General features: G+C 43.5%; 1 protein-coding gene and 3 long non-coding RNA genes across 5 annotated transcripts in view; 1 reads left to right on the forward strand and 3 right to left on the reverse strand.

Annotated features, from left to right (window-relative positions):
• The window catches only part of LOC117222330 (uncharacterized), an 80111-nt gene extending 77813 nt beyond the window's left edge, over nucleotides 1–2298 (reverse strand). The window contains exon 1 of one of the 2 annotated variants that reach the window (XM_076525026.1): nucleotides 598–2298. In XM_076525026.1, the coding sequence (XP_076381141.1) occupies nucleotides 598–688 (91 nt within the window). In that variant the 5' untranslated portion in view covers nucleotides 689–2298. The remainder of the gene's footprint in view (nucleotides 1–597) is intronic. The other variant, XM_033473976.2, reaches the window with a different exon arrangement.
• A 641-nt stretch (nucleotides 2299–2939) lies between these two features.
• LOC143260247 (uncharacterized) lies at nucleotides 2940–5632 on the reverse strand. Its single transcript, XR_013034375.1, has 3 exons — nucleotides 4194–5632; nucleotides 3792–3890; nucleotides 2940–3726 (listed from the first exon to the last, which is right to left on the reverse strand). It is a non-coding gene; the product is annotated as an uncharacterized LOC143260247 (long non-coding RNA).
• A 3246-nt stretch (nucleotides 5633–8878) lies between these two features.
• LOC117222349 (uncharacterized) lies at nucleotides 8879–21108 on the reverse strand. The gene is made up of 5 exons (XR_004490672.2): nucleotides 20478–21108; nucleotides 19952–20094; nucleotides 19129–19299; nucleotides 13562–13696; nucleotides 8879–13357 (listed from the first exon to the last, which is right to left on the reverse strand). It is a non-coding gene; the product is annotated as an uncharacterized LOC117222349 (long non-coding RNA).
• LOC143260246 (uncharacterized) lies at nucleotides 12660–18672 on the forward strand. Its single transcript, XR_013034374.1, has 2 exons — nucleotides 12660–12798; nucleotides 17946–18672. It is a non-coding gene; the product is annotated as an uncharacterized LOC143260246 (long non-coding RNA).
• Nucleotides 21109–21159: the final 51 nt, after the last annotated feature.

The following is a 21159-nucleotide window of genomic DNA, read 5'->3' on the forward strand; positions in this document are numbered from 1 at the left end:
CATACCGAATTGTTACCAGTAACAATTATTGTCTATCCAACAATACGGTTTTCATTTTACAGTATACCTCAGAACTTGCTGCAATCGTTTCGTCACGATCACGTTAACGCTAAATCTACAAAGTTCTAGAAATAACTAACGCGCGCGTGTTTTTGTATACTTTGTAAGAATAACAAGACTGAATTTGTTGAGAGCTATCGTCATTTGTATTACAGCATGTGCTTGAATGGAGAAGTTCATTCGATCATTTCCTGCGAGAGCGTCTTCACAATTTCAATAAATTTCAAACAAAAGCAGTTCGATTGAAATTTCATATACCGTGCCACGCGGCATTGAAAAGAAATGAATAATCACGCAGAAGCTTCGAAGATTATAAATTTCAATGTCACTAAACGAGTACCTTGAATTTCATAAAATTCTCGAGATTACAGAGTAGACCGTCGAAGAATCAATAAAACGATCACCGTGAAGCCTCGCGCCTCACGCTTAACAGACTTCCGGTCGACGAAACCGCTAAATACGAACGACATGCGCGTTCAGTATCCTCGAAGAGGACTTGTCAAACGACTTACGACTAAAGGATCTGCAAAGACTCACCGGGCTTGATCTGCTGATTTTTGCCCCTGGTGGCGGACGTATTCAGGAGCAACAGCAACATGACCGTAAGGATCCTGGCCAGGCTGGTCATCCTGAAGCTGGTGGTCCTCAGGCTGGTTCCAGCCGGTGTGGTTTCGAGCCGGAACGATACCGCGGCTGGATCTGGTGGCCCGGAACCGGCAGACCGAGATTCGAAGACGGTCCGGTGCGCGATGTCGGATCCCGGGTTTGACCTCGACGCGCGGAGGTCGAGCACGATAACGAGAACGAGAACGAGAACGAGAACGGCAACAGCAACGGCGACAACGGCGATTATCGGAGGAAAGATAGTCGAAGACCGGGCACGGTGGAGCGGCTACGTGACCAGGCGAGGATCGAGTGAGTGAGGATGGACTGACAGACGTGCGGGCGTACGCACGAGTCAATGAAGTGAGTGGTACTCACCCGTAGGAGCCCTCACCTTACCCAACCCAGACCTCGTCCCCTCGCCTCCTCTCTCGCACGTCTCCCTTTTACCTTGGCTCCCTTCTTTTCTTCCTCTTCGTCCTCCGGTACCGTCCTCTTCTTCTTCTTCTTCCTCCTTGTCCCCAGCAATCCTCCTCGTCTCTTCGGCCAATTCCTTTCTTCTTCCTCTCCTCCTCTTCCCTTCCTCGGAAAGAGTATCGTTCCGTTTCTCCCTTTCCGACCAGCCCGCCTCCTTGACCCTTTTTCTTCCTCGTCTCGAAGACCGCACGCGCTCCGATCCGATCCGCTCCGATCCTCGTCGATCCGACGCCGCGTCCCTTTTATCCGCCTCGACTTCCGGGTCAGCCCGTTGTTCTCCTAAATGCCGCAACATTTCGCCGGGACCTTCGCTCGGCCGACGACTTCGGCTGTCTTCGATTTTTCTCGCTGGATCCGGCGACTTCGCCTCCGTGCGAACGCCGCCGCCGCGCGCTTCGGCCAGCCTCTTCCGCTTCAAACCCGCTTAAACACCGCTGTTCTTCTTCTTCTTCTTCTTCTTCTGAAACACGCCTGCCCCTTCCTCCCGCGAGCATGTGATTTTCTACGGCACCGACCCGTCCGCATTTTTCTCCGCATCCACGCCCGGATAACGCCCTTCTTCTTCGCCCCCTCTTCCCCCTCGATCTTCGCCTGCCGCCGTTTTTTCTTCTTCCGCCTCCATCCTCTTCGGTCCTCCTCGATTTATCCTACCCGTCGAAACCGGCAATTTCGTCGCGTTTCCTCGGCTTCTTCCGCTTTTCTCGCGATCCTAGTTGCCGCCGTCGCCGCTTCGTTATCGGTGTTTTCTTTTTTCTGGATCGCGGTCCTCGATCCCGGTCCCGCGCCGATTCCTTTCAGCGGTCTCGTCCCACGAATTTATTACGTTTCGCCCGCACTTGCCCGTCACACGCCTCTCTCCGATTTTGTTCACCTTGTCCTTCTTTTTCTTCTGCTGTCCGAGCCGCCTTTCCTCGGCCTCCTTCTCCCGCTTCCAACACTCTTCCCGCCTTCTCTTTCTGCCGTCCTCCGCCGTAGCGATGAGCGATGTTGTACCGATCCTTACATAATCGCAGTTTCTCGATCATTTGCCGTATCATGGATAAGTTATTTTATTAACCCTTTCTGCTCCGATGTACTTTGTACCCTTTGTACTGCCAATGTAATAACCATATACTATAGTTTTTATTATAATATATCTATGTCTATATAATCTATATTTATACATTTTTCTAATATATCTACCAATGTAATAACCATATACTATAGTTTTTATTATAATATATCTATATCTATATCTACATATTTTTCTAATATATCTAACAATGTAATAACCATATACTATAGTTTTTATTATAATATATCTATGTCTATATAATCTATATCTATATATATATATATATATATATATATATATATATATATATTTTTCTAATATATCTAACAATGTAATAACCATATACTATAGTTTTTATTATAATATATCTATGTCTATATAATCTATATCTATATATTTTTCTAATATATCTACCAATGTAATAACCATATACTATAGTTTTTATTATAATATATCTATATCTATTTATATCTTTTTCTAATATATCTAACAATGTAATAACCATATACTATAGTTTTTTTATTATAATATATCTATGTCTATATAATCTATATCTATATATTTTTCTAATATATCTACCAATGTAATAACCATATACTATAGTTTAATTATAATATATCTATATCTATATATATCTTTTCCAAATATATCTACCAATGTAATAACCATATACTATAGTTTCTATTATAATATATACATATTTTATTATAATACGCCAAAAGTTGAATTGAAATAAAGATCATTGTACTTCTGCGTAACTTTATATGAATCAAGAATATCATATGTATATAATATATAAATACATATATATTACATGTATTTTGCACGATTACATCGGAGTGCAAAGCGTCAACGCGTATGATTGTTAACGTTCTTCAGTGTTTATCGAAAAAACTATGTAAGACTTTCTTCCAATAAGAAGCATCGCTTCTTCCGGCGTCTTTTTCAGCGAATATCGATTACAGAAATTCGATATTTTTTACAATCGATGTTTTCAACATCGATAGTTTTTTTCCAAGATCGCCCGTCACTACTCCACCGGCACCATCTTCCTGCTCTTCCTTTTGCCTCTCCCGCTTCTGCCTCGCCCCCCGCCTCATCCAGCTTCGTCTACAGCCCTCTGGTCCCCCGCCTCTCTTATCTGCAGCCACCTCCGCGTAGCTTGTACAACGCCGGTGTGATCCTCCTCATGCAAAGATCCCCGACGCTCGCCTCTAACTGCAAGGAGATATGTACTTTACGACGGCTTTAGCTCGCGCTTCTCAGGGAGCTTCGGGATTCACGTGCCGCGATCCTGCCTCCTTGCGTGTTCCCCCTCGGTTTCTGTCGTATTACCCTGCCCCCCTCCCCCGCCGACCGTAACGACCGACGAGTAATTTCCACTGGAATTGTCAGATCCCCTGGGTTTTACTGTCCCGCCGTTTTTATTTTCAAGGGCCACACCGTAAATCCTCGTCGATCTTATTTGAATCGGTTCGGATACCCGAGTTTTAAAGAGCGCTCGATGGTCATGGTGCTCCTGGCCGGGCCCGCTGATGGGAAAACGTAATTAACAGCCGGTCCTTTGGATAATTCGAGCGTCTCGCTTGGTACGTACGAGATTTCTTGCCGGGTTTGCCGAAGGCTCGTGCTTCTGTCATACGAGACGTCGGACGCGAAAGACGCTCCCACCCAGTTTAGGTTTGGAAGCCTGAAACTGAAAACAGAGACAAATTGAATGGATTTTATTCAGAAGTTTTCCAATGTACGATCGAATATTTGTATCGCGCTTCGCGGAGTAAGATACGATTAAAACGCAGAGATACAGCTAGAGTCATTGAACATCGGAAAATACAGAAAGAAGACTAACTCGAGCTAAATCAACAGGCTTGCTTTTTATCTGTTTGTACGGTTTTTGTGTTAACAGACGTTTCTGTTATCTGTACACTGTGCCTCGAACAAAAGTGAAGCGCTTCACTTTACCGTTGATCAAGGATTCATAGATCGCGCTAATATTTACCAAATAAATGAATTATCTTGCCCGTAGTTGTTCATAAATTTTCCAGCCTCGATTTTCTTGCGCAACGGATACGCACGAACGGGTAATGGACATTTTGCCAGAAGCCTTTGTGCGAAATTACACGCTCACAGGTTCCGATGAAAAATGCAACAATGGCTCCTGAACAGACCGCCGTGTCCCGGTAATTCGGTGTACCCTAAACACAAACAATTTCGTGCGCCGTAGCCATCGGTACGTACATAGATGTATGTATAGTGAGACAAATTAAACAGTAGCAGAGCGAGCAACGTGCTCTGCACAGAACCGCGTTACAACGTTGATAGAAAATTGAACGGTGCCCAGCACGTGGAATTCAGTACGCGATGCAATATTGCACTTTGCGCGATCAGTTTATGCGGGCAACATCGAGGTGTATCGGAAAATTGAGAAGCTGAATTTAAAAAGACACCGGCCACACGCGCAATTTAATCCGTTTAAAAAGACAAAGTCGAGCGGCACTTCGAGATGCAATAATACCATGCACGCGCGCGCTTCTACTCGCGATACAATAACAGATTATTTGCGGTGAATGCTATGACAGAGAATCGTGAAGCACGGGATAGTAAAATAATGAAAATTAAAAAGTATCGCGCAGGTACGTTGTCGATGTAAAAAACTAATATCGACAGACATTTTCGCGTGGACTTTTTTAATTGTATAATGACGATCGATTTCAAGGGACAGAATAATGGTGCAATGCGCCCAAATTACTTCAAGATGCAAGATATAAAATATAACGCATTGCGCGAAGTCATTTTTAAGAGACTAAGTATAATAATACATTGCACGCGATCACTTTTAGGAGACGAAATATAGTGACGGTGATTTTTAAGAAACTAACTATAGTGACGCATCGCTCGCGCGGCCACTTCCAAGCGACGAAATATGATGCATTACGCAAATATGATGCATTGCAGACAATGACTTTCAACGGGCGACATGTAAAATGCAATAGTGCTTTGTAGACTTTCAAGAGACAAAACGTAAAATTATCCATTGCACGGAATTACTTTCAAGGGGCAAAATGTAAATAGAATAACGCATTGCATACAATTGCATCCGAGAGGCAATGTGTAATAACGCATTGCACGCTTTCAAGAGAGAAAACGTGAAAATATCCAGCCCCAGGAAATAGAATTGTCCCATAACGTTCAAGCAGAGTTTGCAAAAAAAGAAGGTTCAGAGCCACTGACCGTAATGAAAATAAATGTCTTAAACTGCACTTTCAAAAATGCGTTCCACCGCTGACTGTCGGCGACTCCCACGAGCACTCCCGGTGCCACGAGCGAGCCATTTCTCGACCTGCACACCACAGAACGTCATTCCGTTGTAGAAAATATTTACATTCGCTCAGTGTATTACGGATGAACCGGAAGAGGTCAAGACACCGAACAACATGATCTCCCCGTGAAACGCGACACGGAAAAGAGGCGCGAACGGTGACCGAGAGGACACCGTGCCGTATAAATATTATACAAAAAGGTTTCTAATCGAACCTACAAACTTCTCGATACGTCGACGGAACGTCGGAAATTTCAACGGGACGGAGAATAGTTCTCGCTCTGCATAGATCAAGCATACTTTCATTTTTTATCAACCACCAGTTGCGGATCTCGCACTTCGCGGTGAGCAATAAGTTTCGTTCGCCGCGAAATGGCCCCAAAAACCTGGCCAGAAATTATTTCGATCGTGATACCGGCTGCAAGAAGAAAATTAAATGGCGCGATGCATCATCTCTACACGCTATTAAGTGCCGGCGAGAGAAGTTTAACGTTGCGCCGGTTTACAATGGCACCGTTCTCGCTTCGAATGGCAAAAAAAAAGAAAATATTACCCACGCACCAGATGCGCCATTTCTCTCTGGTCAAGTGCTTTAACCTTCAGTTTCATTGAATCGCTCAAATCCCTTAAATCTTCCGTTTAAAGTCGAGAGAATATTCGGCATTCTATCCAAGTGAACTGTAAAAATGCAACAAATTAGGTAAACGCAAAAGTTTATTCGTATTTTCTTAGTACCTTTCATTCAAGCTCCCGTGTTGTAACTAGACTGCGGATTTTATGCATTTATGGCAAAAATAGCTACGCGAATATTTGAGTATATTGTGACATTATTTTCAATTTATTGAAACCATTAAAGAAAGGAATACATTCGTATCTGTCTTCTGATTTTTACAATTGGTGAAAAACATTTGTAAACATTTTAACCCTGCTTGATTCAACTATACTGTTAAAATCTTCGAGACAAAAATATCCCAAACGGAATTAGCGTTTTCAGTTTTGTAATTTAACTAAAGAATGAAGTAAACATGAATATACAAGTACGTTATTATGCTTTCCATAATACCTTTTGCTGCAAAGAGAACGTTGTATCATATTTTAATCATTTGCGAAATATAATTATGCTGTTTATTAATTATTTCAGAGCATCGTGTTGCAACAAAGATTAAGTAACATCTATTCGAAGCAAAGTGAAATATATTCTTTAGAAGATTAAATGCAGAATACGAGAGTTAAGACGGCTCATTGAATCCGGCTAAGAATGGAAACAAAGCCAGTAAAAACGCTACTTCCAAAGCGAATTATGAATTTTAATTGGCAGAGAGCCGGTGTGTGCGGGTCCCCGGGCCGTCGGATAATTAAAAAGAATTACGCGTGCGTGTCCGGGGTTGGAAACGGGCTCGGAGTTCATAAATTTCACGTCTGCCGAACTGAAAGTCGCGCGTCTAGGGATTATGATAGGCGAACGAACGGCCGTGTGACGGCCTTATAGAGAGGCGAAATTTCATGCGCAATTTCGCGGGTCCGAAAGAAACCGAGGTAAACAGAAAATCGTATTACCAAGTAAAATGATTTCGAAATAGAATAACGTTTCCATTGAGATGCGGTACACCGTACAAATAGCCCGGGATGTTTGCATAGGATGGGGACACCGGCGAAACTCATCTTTTCAGATGTTTCCCCGTACACCGATCGTCGGAGCGGAGAGAAATGAATATAGAAAAGAAAAAAAGAAGATAAACGAAAATGAGCACGCGCGTTACGGAGGACGAAAACGACCACTGGGAAGAACCAATTGCCATTAGCCGATTTTCCACCTATTTCCACCCGTTCCCGACGATTCTCTGTCGAAGCTTGAAGCTTCCTGTTAAAAATGCTCCAAGTATTTAGCAATCTTTCGCGAAACGTTGCTCGAGTACGGCGTCTAAAAATTGTCTAGCACTTTTTCGAAAATCAACAGTTCTGGAAAGATATCTTCGTTCGGCAAGAATTCGTCTAATTTATTGTCACGCTTTTGTTTCAAGTTTGCACTGAAGATCTCGCTTTTTTGCTCATATTTCGGCAACTTGTTCGTCTATCTTGTCGACTACAAATTAATTGCTTCGTACATTTGCGCTATTATCTTCGCAAAATAAAAAGCATGATTGACTGACTAAAACTCATACTCATTATTTTGACCGTGTTTTCAGAATTAGAACCAGACCTTTCTCGTTCCAGACCTACTGTTACCTGCACAATTTTTTAAAATTCACGAAATCGTTTAGATCGCGTCCATGCTGCAAATATCATAATTAAATTCTAATTTCTCATGACGACGTATATTCGGAAGTGCGTGTACAAAAAATTAATCTATAAGGATTCGAGTAAATCTATCATAAATTTGGTATAAAATCGTGAAAAATCGTCCAAGATTGAATCGCTTAATTATTCTACGAAGAATTTCGTGATCAACGAAATCAATGCATGTCTCTCCGTAAAATAGCCTGCGAACATTTGGTATACAAATTCGCATGAATTGATAAATTGCGAAGCAAGCGCCGTTCTCTTAATAATCACGAGCCCTTACCTTTCGGCCGCTTGTAGCCGCTGACAACGTTAAAACGAAACCGTGTTCGAGAACCGAGGAGAGGTACGCCGGTAAGATCGGATCTCGTTTTCGATCGTTCCCGGCCCGGGGCATCGAAAAGGACCCCGTTCAAGGCTTAGATGGGAGATTAGTCGCCGGATCACAAAGTTGCTCGGCCACGGTTTCTTCCGGAGCCGTTGTTAAACTCCACTTTCGGTTTATCGCGTCGCGGAGGAACACGGGATCGGAAGTATCAGCCTCGATTCCCGTCCACGCTGTCTTCCGAGCGCCCTGGGCGACGAGACACCCGTGGATGCAGAAGAAAATTTCATGGGAATTTCGCGATGTCCTGTCCCGATAGCTGGGATTGCGCAATAAGGTTCGTCTGAATGGTTCCCGGAGAAAAATCGTGGGAACTTTCACCCGCGACCCGTCCGCGTAACGCGAGCGCGCTTCGAATTATCAAAAATTGGCTCCGGTAATGAGTCGCTGCTCCAATTCGCATAAAATCGATCTTCCGGAAGAGAAACGTTCGCTGCCACGTTCCTCGTTCCAGAAATACGTTTTTTCATTTAAACACCGATACAAGATCTTGTTCTCTTTTTAGAACTCGAGAAGATTTATCGTACCGCATTGATTTAGTATGCACTTGGGAACAAAATTTATGGGAAATGGTCACAAGATATTGTTTTAACCTTTTCTTCTTATTACTAAAATGCAGATTTAATGTATTTATGCATCGTGTATAAGAAATGAATAGTGAAAGATAGAGAAGTTAGAGGAAATCCAAAAGTACCACTGGATTATTATTATTATTATTATTATTAATAGATCGAGGATGTTTACGTGAAATCTTGATCACTATATAAATTATAAATTAAACAGAAGTTTCTTCCTTTCTGTAATTATTTCAGTGAATTGAAAATGATACCCAGATGTCCTTAAATTCTTTAAACATTTTCAGTGTTTTAAATTTCCATCCTCGTCATACATGCATTCTGTCTAATTATCAACTATTTTAAACAGTTCAGAACAGTTTTCACATAAGTACTGTTTCTAGCAATTGACGCAGAAAACTTTCACTTTGCATAAAAGACCCATCAAAATCCCTACTCGTCAATTAATTTAGTAATTACTAAATAGAATTAATCTTAGTCATTCGGAAGACTAGATCAGAAAAAGGACGATTATCCTCGTTCCAAATAACTCGATGCATAAAGTATATATCAATACACTCAGTTATATAAGCTCAATATACCCAGTTCAATTTCTCAAAGATTTTTGCAAACATCTTTGCGCAAGTATTGCCCAAGATTCGCCTCCTCGATCCGCAAGATCTGACCACCGGGATCAACGCGGGCCTCTCAAGATAGCACAGAAGAATCCCCAACGATGGATCCTCCCGACGAATTAGCATAGATTCGAAAATTACTTCCCATTTCCATAAATCAGCGGCAAGTAACGGCACGCTATCGCCGGGCGTGACGGCGATCCCAGAAGAGCATCTCGATATCAAACCGAGGGTTCCGACTCGGCACGGATAGGGCCGATCCATCAGCGAGCGATCCGGCGTTGCATAAAAATGAAAGGATTGTTCGGGGATGCTTGTTCGACCGGGGCAGGATCCCGGTACGCAGGTTTCCATTCCTCGAGCGATTTCCAGAAAGGGTCTCGAGCACCGAGAGGATCGGCGGAGCCGATCGCAGAGTTCCCAGCGGAGGATCGATCGATAGACTTGTCCACGGCACGCTTTTACGTCCCCGAACCCCCCTTTATTGCCGGTCCCGTGTAACTATCAGCGTCACATTTGTCCGGCGACTCCTTTGCTTTTGTTTCCTCCCGTTGGCCTCGCGCAACACGCGACCGCCGGTTTTTCCGGGTCGCGGGGTACCCGCGCGCCGGGTATTGAGTCCGAGCCAGGTTTTCAATCCTCCCGATTGCTCCCGGCCTCCTCTGCTCGTTTTTTTTCCCCTCCCCCTGCCACTCGCTCCCGTTCCTTTTTTCTTCTGTTTTATTACCGACAAGCCGGCCGCAAAGACGGAAGAAACTGTGGACAAGTTTTTATCGGTTCTACGAATCGGCTGAGTGGCTCGAAGATTGAATTATTTACCGACCCGATCGATCCTTCCTTCCGATCGGCCGGTCTCGTTTCTGTCCTTGTCGCGCTGTTTGCGCCCGTAAAGGGTCAATTACAGGCCGACTCACTCTCGCCCTTTCATAAACAATCTCGGGGAGACTGGTTTTCACTGCGCGTTTTCGGAGTTCGTTGCGCACCGTGAGAAGAAAAGGTGCCAATCGAAACGCACTGCGAACAGATTTTTAGCGCATTTCCCGTTGCATCCGTAAAATCGATAAACGATGCGAAAGAATATTGAGATTTATTACGATGAAGAACCATATGCGTGGTTTTTTGAGAAGCTCGCAAAAATATTAGCACAAGCTATTGAGAAATTACATATATCATACTTGTTGTGCAAGGAAAAGCGTAGAACGTACTTTTGCGAAGCCCGCAATTAACGCTCTCCTTTACCAAGTATGTACGAATCATTCTAGGTCTCACCGTATTGTTTGAACAAACATCTCGTATGTGCCCCCGTGTAATATATGTATGTGCCCTCGTCACGCTATGTAACACCGTCGCGACGAATATTGCAGTTTCGAAAGGGAAAACACACGGAAAGCACAGGTGCGATTTTAATTAAATGCCTCGGGGGCCGCTTCTGCGAAGACAATTATAATCCTCGTTCTGCTTCGCGTTCTCTAATATCGATAAGCTGCGCCATTTTTACAACTCCGAATAATTACCCGCATTTTCGTTAATTTTACCGCATTTTCACCCCGTCGGGGAAGCTTCATAATTAATACGCGTTCGTAAAACAACTGCAATCCTGGCATGGTAAACTGATCACGAATAATTTGGATGAAAAGCTCGAGCAATGGTCTACGTACGTTATATTTTATTATAATTCATTTGTTCGAGGTTTTCGTTCGATTAATGCGTCAGCTTTTGGAAGACTCGCGGAGTTAATTCTCGCTTCTCGATTGTTTAAACGCGTTCCACGATTCAGCAAAAAAAAAACCGAAGCAGACTGAACAAGAAGGCAATACACGTCTGATAAATATGGAATATTTGGAATACGTGGAATTTGATTTTTCAGCAAATGAACATCAAATTCCACGGTCCGCGCGGTCGAACTTTAAACCGGATCAGGATATTTTTGTAATTGAACGCGCAGAAAACGGACGGGAGCGCGAGCTCGCGGGCGCATAATAGGGTGAAAGAAAAAACTCGTCGGGGAATAAAATGCTATCCCGTGAACTGAAATTTTCGAGTAACGGCCCGTCGCTTTTGGCACCGCACTTTTGACATTTCACGGGCTTTTCAACGGCAGACAGCGATTTTCAATAGGATTGTCCTGCGGGAAGTGCAACATCAAAGGGAGCAGCGTTCGCAAATTGAGCAGAGTTCGAATAGTGCCTCCCCTTTTCATAAATCCCGGGAGAAGTCGATGCTTGTCTGCCATGAAAACACGTTCTTTTCGATCCTTATCGCAATTAAAATTATTCGTCTGTTGCGACAACCCGTAATCTATGAAAAAACAAGAAATTTCTGATACTGGAATTAGATCCATTTGTTGCAGCTTATCGAAGCTCATTGATGAACGATACAATGTGTAATAGAGTGTTCATGATTTATAATATAAATGCAATGCGATGTAAAAATATTGGTAAAAAGCAGGTCTTCCATTATACCATTTCAGTTCAGTCAGCACTGAAATCATTAATTCCCAACACGCAGAAATTTTTTCTCACAGACTGTAGATTATAGAAAAATTTTCTTTCGCCTTGAATCATGAGAATCACGCTTTAACACCACGCAATTCTGAATACTAGAAACAATAATACATTTGTAATGCATAAGTTAAAAATCTATCTGCGAACTAAACTTCGAACCACAGTGAAACGATACGTTCCAGGTATTTTATTTAACAATCAACAACGTTATAAAGATACGTTGCGAATTCACTCAAACGGCGTACATCAATCACTTCTAGTGCACGGCTACGCGTTCAATGTTAAAACGGATCGAGATCAAAAATTGATGCGTCCAGCGGACTAAAAGTCTCTCGGCGAGCTCTCTCGAATCCGCGCGCTCGCCCGGAATCGGGAACGCACGGTTTCGCAACTTCTTAATCCCTCAAAAAAACAGCTCGACACATTGTACCGTTTGCAAACGAGAAATCTTGTGATCTACGAGCGCTAAATCGTTGGAAAAAAAACGTGCGTGAACCGACGGTATCCTCGTTCCGCAGGGTTTTCCGGATCCGCGGGCCGGGACACTTCCCCGATCACTCCGGGCCCCGGGGCAAACAATCGATTGAAGTCGCTAATTTATATTCGTGCTGGTCAGCCTGTTCGCCATGGGAAGAGAACGGAGAGAGAGAGAGAGAGAGGGGGGGAGCGGTGGGTACGGTTAATCGAGTCTGTCGTTAATTGAACGAACGCAATTCCTCGGTGAACGGCAGCCGGACCGAGCGGCGACAGTTTGTTCGTTCGGTTTGTTAGTTCGTAGCCGTGTCTACGTAGATGGCTAATTGTGATGTCGGGACGAGAGAGTGAAGAGATCGTTACATCGTACATCACCCATTTATGGTCGCGTAGCCACCCGGCTCTCTGGTTTCGCATGAAGATAGAGCCGTTTCGAACGAAAGCCGACCTCCCGTGAGTATCGAGTATTTTGTAACGAGCCGGCCACGCACACCGTGGCCGATCAATTTCTCCCTTTTTCTTTCCTATGAACACCCCGCTCTGGCCTGCCCTCCCCCCTCCAGCCGATCGATTTCTGCGTCGTCGGCGTCTTCTCGACGAGAGCAATCGGTAGCGATGGACACCTACGAGACACCGTTCCTCGATCAACCGTTCGAGAACAGTTTCGTGTCGCGAGGATTTTTCAAAAAAAAAAAAAAAACGAAAAAATCAAAACGACACTTTTGCGACTGGACGTTAACGCCTTATTTTGCAAGAAGCTGACAGGAAGATGACGATCACGGTTTATAATGAATGTAAAAGGTCATCTTTCCGCTGGAATTGCTGGGCTCCGGATCATTATGCAAAGTAGAAGTTTCCTGCATCTGTTGCAAGGCTCCGGTAGCTACTTGAGAATTTCCTCCTTCCTTCGGCAATTTCAGCAGTCTTGTTTTTCGACTCCTATAGTCTTTCTACTGACGTTCGACGTCACAGCTACTCGTCGTTCTCGTAGAATTCATAGTTCGATTAAAATCTGAAAAATGTAGAAGATTTACAAGAATTACAGGAGATTATAGACTAGTCCGATAGTATCATTTTAAAGGTTTCCTTGAACGTTTACCGCGAGCGTTTCCCGCGTCACGTTGGACGTGTCTTTATATAACCGTTCGACGAGCAAAAATAACGTAAGACATTAAATTTCACTTAAGTATTTAAATTACTTTCAAGAGATACGTACGTGCATACATCGCGTGCATAAAACAATTCAAGCTGATCACATTTCTTAACGTAGACCCGGAATGCTGGAAGTGATTTGAAACAAACAACTTCATTTCATTCGAGTTCGTTTCTTCCCTCGTTACCGCGTCTCTCTCTGCAACATGGTTAATTAATAAACCTATAATAAAGCTATAACAAACGATGGATAATAAAGACCCGTTTCCGCTCAAACAGAGGACGCTTTTAGGAGACGCATCTCTTTCCGTGGGGAATATTTGGTGCAGGTGGACGGGCAATCAAGACCGAGGCAGCCGTTTCCACGAGTTCAAAGAGGAAACGGCAAATGTTTTACGAAAATGCATCTTTCTGGGCGTCCGAACCCGCGGTGTGGCCGGGGAAAATATTTGTCCGGGGATGAAATATGCGGACCGCAATTAGGGGCGGATGATGCTGTTTGAGGAAGCCAGCGAAGGATGTTTCAGGGGATTTGGGCCAGCCGAGAACGTCCGCGGACGATATTGCGGATGAAATACGCGCGCCCCATCCCGTAATTAGAACAAAGAAAAAGCAACACCCGACCACGCGGATGACGAATGCGACGAAATCTCGAAAAACCGCGGAATAGAGCGAGCGCGCGCGCGCGTGCTAGCATCGGGTTGATAACGACTGATAAAATATTTGTCGCGACGTGGATGCGCAAATCGCATCGTCCTTTCTTGCCTCGGCGGCGCGGCGTAATTACGTTGAAAGCCAGAACGAGGCGGGCGGCGTGTAACTGGAAGACTGATTGGAGGAGGAAGCTACACATTAAGAAATTAGATACAGAAAGCTTGGAAGAGTCTTCGATGAAAGTTGGAAATCCGCGGGGACTTTAATGGCGATTGGCAAGCATGCGACGAGAAATCTGGCCGGATTCCGCTGGAAATGGGGAGAATATTTTTGCCGGTCGAAAGTAAAACGAATCGCGATTCAGTTCGCAACTGTGAATTATACGAGAGCGTGTCGCGATGATAGAAATTATGGAGCCATCAGGGCGCCGTGAACTCGGGGATCGTTTCGATCATTTGTAAATCATTCGCCTCGATTCCGACATCGATGTACTGCAATAACCGATTCGCTGACCCTTTACGCAAAATTATCCGCGGCGCTGTCGAAATTAACAACGTCTGTCCCGGAAAATCTCTGGACAATTTTTTATCAGATTTTATTTGACACTGGATCTGCGAAGGGAGGACAAAATAACTTGTTTGACATTTCTTGTAAATTCATTTTCAGTATATCCTGTTTTCTAAAATTTTGTACGACTTCTTCTACAATATGCAAATAATTAATTTTGTAAAACAGTTCTCTTATACTCAATTTTTGCTAATAAAATAGGAGAATGTATAAGAACGTAAAAATTGCTGACTTTTCCTAGATGACTTATTAATTTAAAAAAGTGCTCAACAGTCTAATTGTTTTCAACGTTCTATTTACGAGATTTTGGCAATGTCTGAAAATGAATAAACACGCTTCGTGAAATAAAGAACCGCAGTGTTTCAGCTGGCATAAGCTGGCTCGGTGAATGAACTGCAGAGCCAGCTATTCGGCAGGAGCTAATGCGATGAAATAATCGCGGCGCGAGTGTAATAATCTTCGACCGTTTATTAATAAACGTGTTCCCTAACGGCGGATCGGTGAACACGGTACATTGTAAACGTGCCACGATTACCGGTGTTTATACCGGTGTTCCCGTTAATAAATCTAGTTAAGCCTTTTACACGGTCCCATTCTAATGCACTCTCGATATACGGTGCACGCCGGCAGCTCGTAAAATTCGTTACGGCTGTTACAATGGCCGATATTACGGATTCAATGAGACTTCGCACGTTCGCAAACAGCGCCGACGAGGTTTTGTTCGCGATACCGTTAACTGAAATTAAGTCGGCGAAACTAAAGTGCAAGGTCACTCTGGAACGGCTCAGTCGCCATTATCAGCGATCTAAATTAAATTCAGCATTGTAACACGTTTCTTCTGTTCGTATTTAACTTTAGAATGTTAACTCTTTGCTGCCGGAGCCATTTTAACTCGAGCCGTATAAACCGGTGTTTCTTGTTCCTGTGAAAACGAATTTTGCGACTCACGCAGTATGTAGTTAAGCTTTTCGCAGTTTTTTAATTACGGAACAATTCGATCATTATTTCGAAACGGTGCATAACAATTTTGAATTGTATTTTAGTGTCGTCAGTCGACTGCAAATGGTTAATACGAAATTTCAAATGAATTTCCACGAACATTTCTCGGGAATTAGACTTGTTCTAACGGCGATTACAGAAAATTAACGGTAATTCGAAATGGTTCCTATGTAATGAATACAAATGGCCTTCCATTTTTCTTCCCTGTGTTACTTTACCTTTCAGAGTTTTATCTAATTTTGAAAGTGTATCATTAGAACAATAATAATGAACGTATAAATAATAACAATATAATCTACCTTGTCCCAGGTGTCTTGTTTCGATTTACGTGTTTGTTTAAAAATTCAGTAAACTCTTCAGGGACCACTTTTTAAAGTAAACGAAAGTAATCTAATGTTTCGTTCGATCACGTCTTATTCGAACAGGTTTTTATATTCCTTACTCAGAATAATTTTAATCTGAAAAGTATTCAGCGCACACATACAATATGTCAACGTCCATGAAGAGAATCTAAAATTCCTCGAATTCGAAAGCGTGACAAATAATTGAAAAGGAACATTAGAAATTAAGTAGATCTAAAACTCCTCTAATTCGAAAGCGTGACGAATAATCGAATAGAAGCATTAGAAATTAAAAGTTTCGTTTTTCGAAAATAAACAGATATTCCCGATGTTCGAATTCGCGATCGCGGCGCTCTATTATTTCAGATAGATTTAACAGATGTAATTAGGCGAACGCCACCACCCCCCAGCAAGCGTTTCTGAATCACCCAGTACAATTACCGGCGGCGGGTAATCGCAAGAAAAGAAGAGACAGCGAATGAGGGGGATGGGTTGTGGAACGGCAGCGTGGTTCTCGCGCGAGCTTACTTATCAAAACGATACAATTACGACGCGGTAGTTCTCGGTTTTGCATAATGCATATCGGCGTGCGGAGTAATGTTCAGGGGAAGCATCGCGGTGGCACTAATTTCCGTGAATCCAACAGCGCCAGGAAGCTTTTCTTGCGTGGCCGAGCACCGGTGCTGGTCGAAGGGGACTTAGCCGCGTGGTCGCATCGGTGATTAGTGATGGGACCGATCGCGGAGCCGCCCAACACCTCCGCGGTGCTTCTTTAAAACGATCCATCGGCGTTTCCAGCAGCCCCAATTAAAACGCTCGCGGCATTTGCATACGTATTTACAACTCGCAATTCCGCGGTTACGTATTTCCATATTTCCGGGGGATCCGCGGCGCGTTCTCGTTCAACCACCTTTTCCGAATTTCCCACTCGGCGAGATTTCGAAATTTCGGCGCTCTCGTGTCCCCGATTTTCGGGTTTTTATCGAACGGGCTCGGTGTACCGAACCGTTTCTCCAAGGCTCCCTTTCAATTCCGCATCTCCATATCTCTATTTTCGTACGTCTCCGCGTGTGCACGGGCACTCCCCCATAATTCCCCGTCCTGTGTACGCTCGCCTAATTCCAATTTCCACGGTTCTCGTGACTTCGAATCCCTGTTCGGTACATCCCAGGCCCTGCAACAACAATCCGCGCGCCAACCCTCGGTGCCAGCTTTCTGCCAGGCTATTACGCTCCGAATCCGCTCCCGGTTCGAGTGATGCATCCGCTTCGAGTGGGCCGCCGCGCATCGATCAGATGCTAAGTGATCCACCGTCAATTTTGATTTAGCCGCTGCCGCAGCTGGCGAAATTCCTACGGCCGAGGAGAGGATCGCGGCTGTCCTGGCTACCGAGAGATATCGGTAGCCCGTGCGCGAGGGTATTGGTCCCATCGCTAACAGTGATGATCGGCGAGCGCACGGCAGGCGGTCGGCTTCTTTCCCGCAGCTTCTTCCAGGGCGACTCTCGATCCATGTTTCATGAGCTACCCGGGCTTGGACTAGAGAGAGGGCCGGCCACGTAGAGCCACTTACAAGCGGAGGGAGGCAGCCGCTACTCTGAATCACGGGCACCTAGGCGATTCTTTGTGATCAATGCACTCGCGACACCGCGGCGCCTCCCTCATCTTGCTTTGCTCTTGTTATTATTATTGTCTCTATCGCGAGGGGGGCAGGCTCATTACGACCGCGTATACTGGGTGAAGCACTTTATACCGCCGCCCAAATTTACATACCGCCGGACGAACCGGCTACAGCCGCCGATCGCCGATCAGAATCTCGATTTGAATGCCCAGTCCAGTTGCATGTCCACCGATGTTTCATCTACTGCAAGTTCTTGTCGCTCTCCAGGTACTTGTAGATTTATGGGATCGTTTGGAACGTTGCGCTGGTAACCACTCGTAGCGATGCTCGCACCAATTGTAGCTGAAGAGTTGCAACGAACTATTTACTTTTCAATTACGAATTTCAATTGGCATGTTATGGCGTGTGATAGATCTCGAGGGAAGATGTGTCTGTTCCAAGACACCAATTATATTGTAAATGTTGAGTACTTACTTTAATTATACTATAAATGTTAAAGTTTATCACATTCTAAGAGCATTAAATGATGCTGATGATACTTTAAGCATTCCAGTAATTAGAATTCACAATTTAATGAGAAAGGCGTGGTAGCACGAGGATAAAAAGAGAAGGATGTTTCAAGTAAATATAAATATTTCTAAGGAAAGCCCAAGATATAAGGGAAAGCAAGAGAAAAGAGTGAAGAAAAATATAGGAGAGAAATTGTAAGGAGAGAACTCTTTCAGCAACTTTTTCACCTATAAGAAGAGGAATGAAGTCCAGTGACAAAGAAGATAAAGAATATTGTTGTTCGCATTGAATTATTTACTACCAACAAATCAAGTAAAATTTAATGCAATACATTTTTATATTTGCCACGATTGTGAAAGCGGAGATTACACACTCCCTTGAACTTGATGAATAGATTAACTTAAACACCCCTTAATAGAGAACATAAGCTCATATTGTAAATTCTTACGCAATGTAACAAATAAATAATTACTATTCATGTCAATCCATACATCCTTAACATAAATGAATGAAAAAGGAAAAAAGTTTACAATTGGTAAATTGTTCTGACTCAATAATGTCAGGTAAGTAAGATTTTCAAATAAGAATTTTTGCACGTAGCAGCGATCTCGGTGAGTCCTTAAAAAAAATGGCCCCCGAGAAGGTCTGATCGTCCCATGTACCCCCATTCCATCTTTCCGCAGTCACCGCGAGTGACTCGGTTACCGAGAACTCAGTGGGCGATAACGAGAGATCTACGGTCTGTTACTTAAGCAGATCGATGGTCGATCGGTCGGGACAAACGAGCTCGGATCGAGCCAGTCGTTTCGCAAACGCACTCGCGGACACGTGGCGAGCGTAAGTCACGCCAACCCTCTCGCCGCGTTCACCGCAAAAGCGGGCTTCGCCGAATTCGGCGACCATTCCCTGAAATACCGTGGATTATATCGCGTGTACGCACCTGTATTTCGCGCAGGACGCGCTCCTCTTCTACGAATTCGGCCCGCACGACAGCCCCCGGACCAAATATCCAATTATTCATCGCCACCGCGCACGCACGCGATCCTGATTTTTCTTTTAATCGACCGTTTGCACCCGTCGAGCATCCTTTGCCGGCACTGTGATTCCCCCTCTATAAAAATATTAATACTATTATGTACTGAATTTACTATTTTTGCAAATCTATGCTGAGCGTCTTATTTAGCCAGAGCGCATCAAATAACATATATAAACAGTATTAAAACAATAATAAATAAATAATAAATAATAATAATAAAATATAATAATAAATAACAATAATAAAAACAATATTAAAGAATTGCAAAATTGCAACAGTAGCTGGAGCTAATTTTGAAGACTGTAGTCTTCTGAGATTCTTTCTTATGATATTGAAATTGTGCAAACAACGAATCTGCAGAGTTTACAAATATTTTTGTATACATTCCTTTCAATATGATCTTATAACGGCAAATCTGCTCTTTATAATGATGTGCCAAAACTTGATCTGCGATTTTTTCCTAACAGTTTGATTGTATTTTAAATGAAAAATGTGCCATTAACATCAAAATAATCCAAGCTACACTTTCCTAAAGTCCTAGCAATTTTCTAATGTATTTTCATTCATTTTTAGTGTTCAGGATCACGTGGAGGTTATATTTGTAGAATCCACTTAATCTTAGCCCTTACATAATAGTAATTAAAAAGATACCTATTTTTAAAAGAAAGAATCATAATAAAATATGAATCATAATAAAAAATATACAATAGATGTTTTCGTACTTTACCTCTTAAGAGAATCACAAATTATTTAATCGTCAACGATCTTAGAAGGGTCATCCTCTTATGCTACACGCAGCACCCAGAAGAACCAACATGGCGACCCATTTATTATTGGCGCGTACTATGACGCAACTTGACTCATTTAGTCCTAAAATTAGAGTGCCGCGTACAGGGATTTCGGTATTCGGAACGGTGAAAGAAACGAATAAAAATATTTCTGTGATCATAACCAACATGTTCGCTGCCGGTGGCCGATATCGAGGTCCGCGAGATAGTTTTATCGTCGAGTGTATAAAAAAGGGTAGAAAAAATGGCCGCCAATGTAACCGGCATCGATGGCGTATCGCGCGAAACGAGAATGAAAAATTCCACCGACAGGAAGCCGATGATGCGTCGTTACAACTGGTGCATTCTTCGATTCCCGATACAGTCGTGCCGCGATGAGAGAAATTTAAACGAAACAGGGAGAACGGGGTCAGGAACTGATGTTCGTGTAAATGCTAGGCTGGGGTACGCGGAGTGGAAACTCACATTAATCCGCGGCTCGCTACTCGGGCTAGTATGTACTCCGGCTCTTTTTTTGTTCCATTCCCTCGAGTTTTCCTCTCACCCCCGTCTGCTATCCGCTTTTCACTTCATTTCTCTCTCGAACACATTGTAACATCGGCCGGTATTCACCGCCATGGCATACGGCCAACCGTACAGGTCCGTACAGGTCCGCGGCGTTTCCTTGTACAGAGCGCTGATAACGCGGGAAATGCCTGCGCCTTGCCAGTGATAAGTTACTGATCGCCTCAGCATCCTTATCCTACTCCTTACGCTTCTCTTTCATTGAATTTCTGTTCCTTCTCGTTGTACGTTGTCTGGAACGCCACCAAGTTCCATAATCTCCTGCAATCAAGACAGTAATTAATTAGACACCACCGACACGGTTCCTTCGTTCCAATAACCAAACACGAAACCCTGTTTGATCCAAATATGAATTCGAATAGTCGTGAAACTCCTGTAACTGAACTGTGACTCCATCTAGTCGCGTGGACGACGCAACAACCGTTACAGTTCTGTTGCTACAGTCACTTATTATCTTCTTTATCATTTTACGGTGAAAAATGTTCTCGATTGCGAAGTATTGATAAGATTTGGTGAAATAAATGTACTTCGGGGTCAGATGTTCTGATAGACCGTTTAATTTCACTGTTTTGCAACGTATTGT

Source organism: Megalopta genalis, chromosome 1 (genome assembly GCF_051020955.1).
Source record: "Megalopta genalis isolate 19385.01 chromosome 1, iyMegGena1_principal, whole genome shotgun sequence".
Lineage (NCBI taxonomy): Eukaryota > Metazoa > Arthropoda > Insecta > Hymenoptera > Halictidae > Megalopta > Megalopta genalis.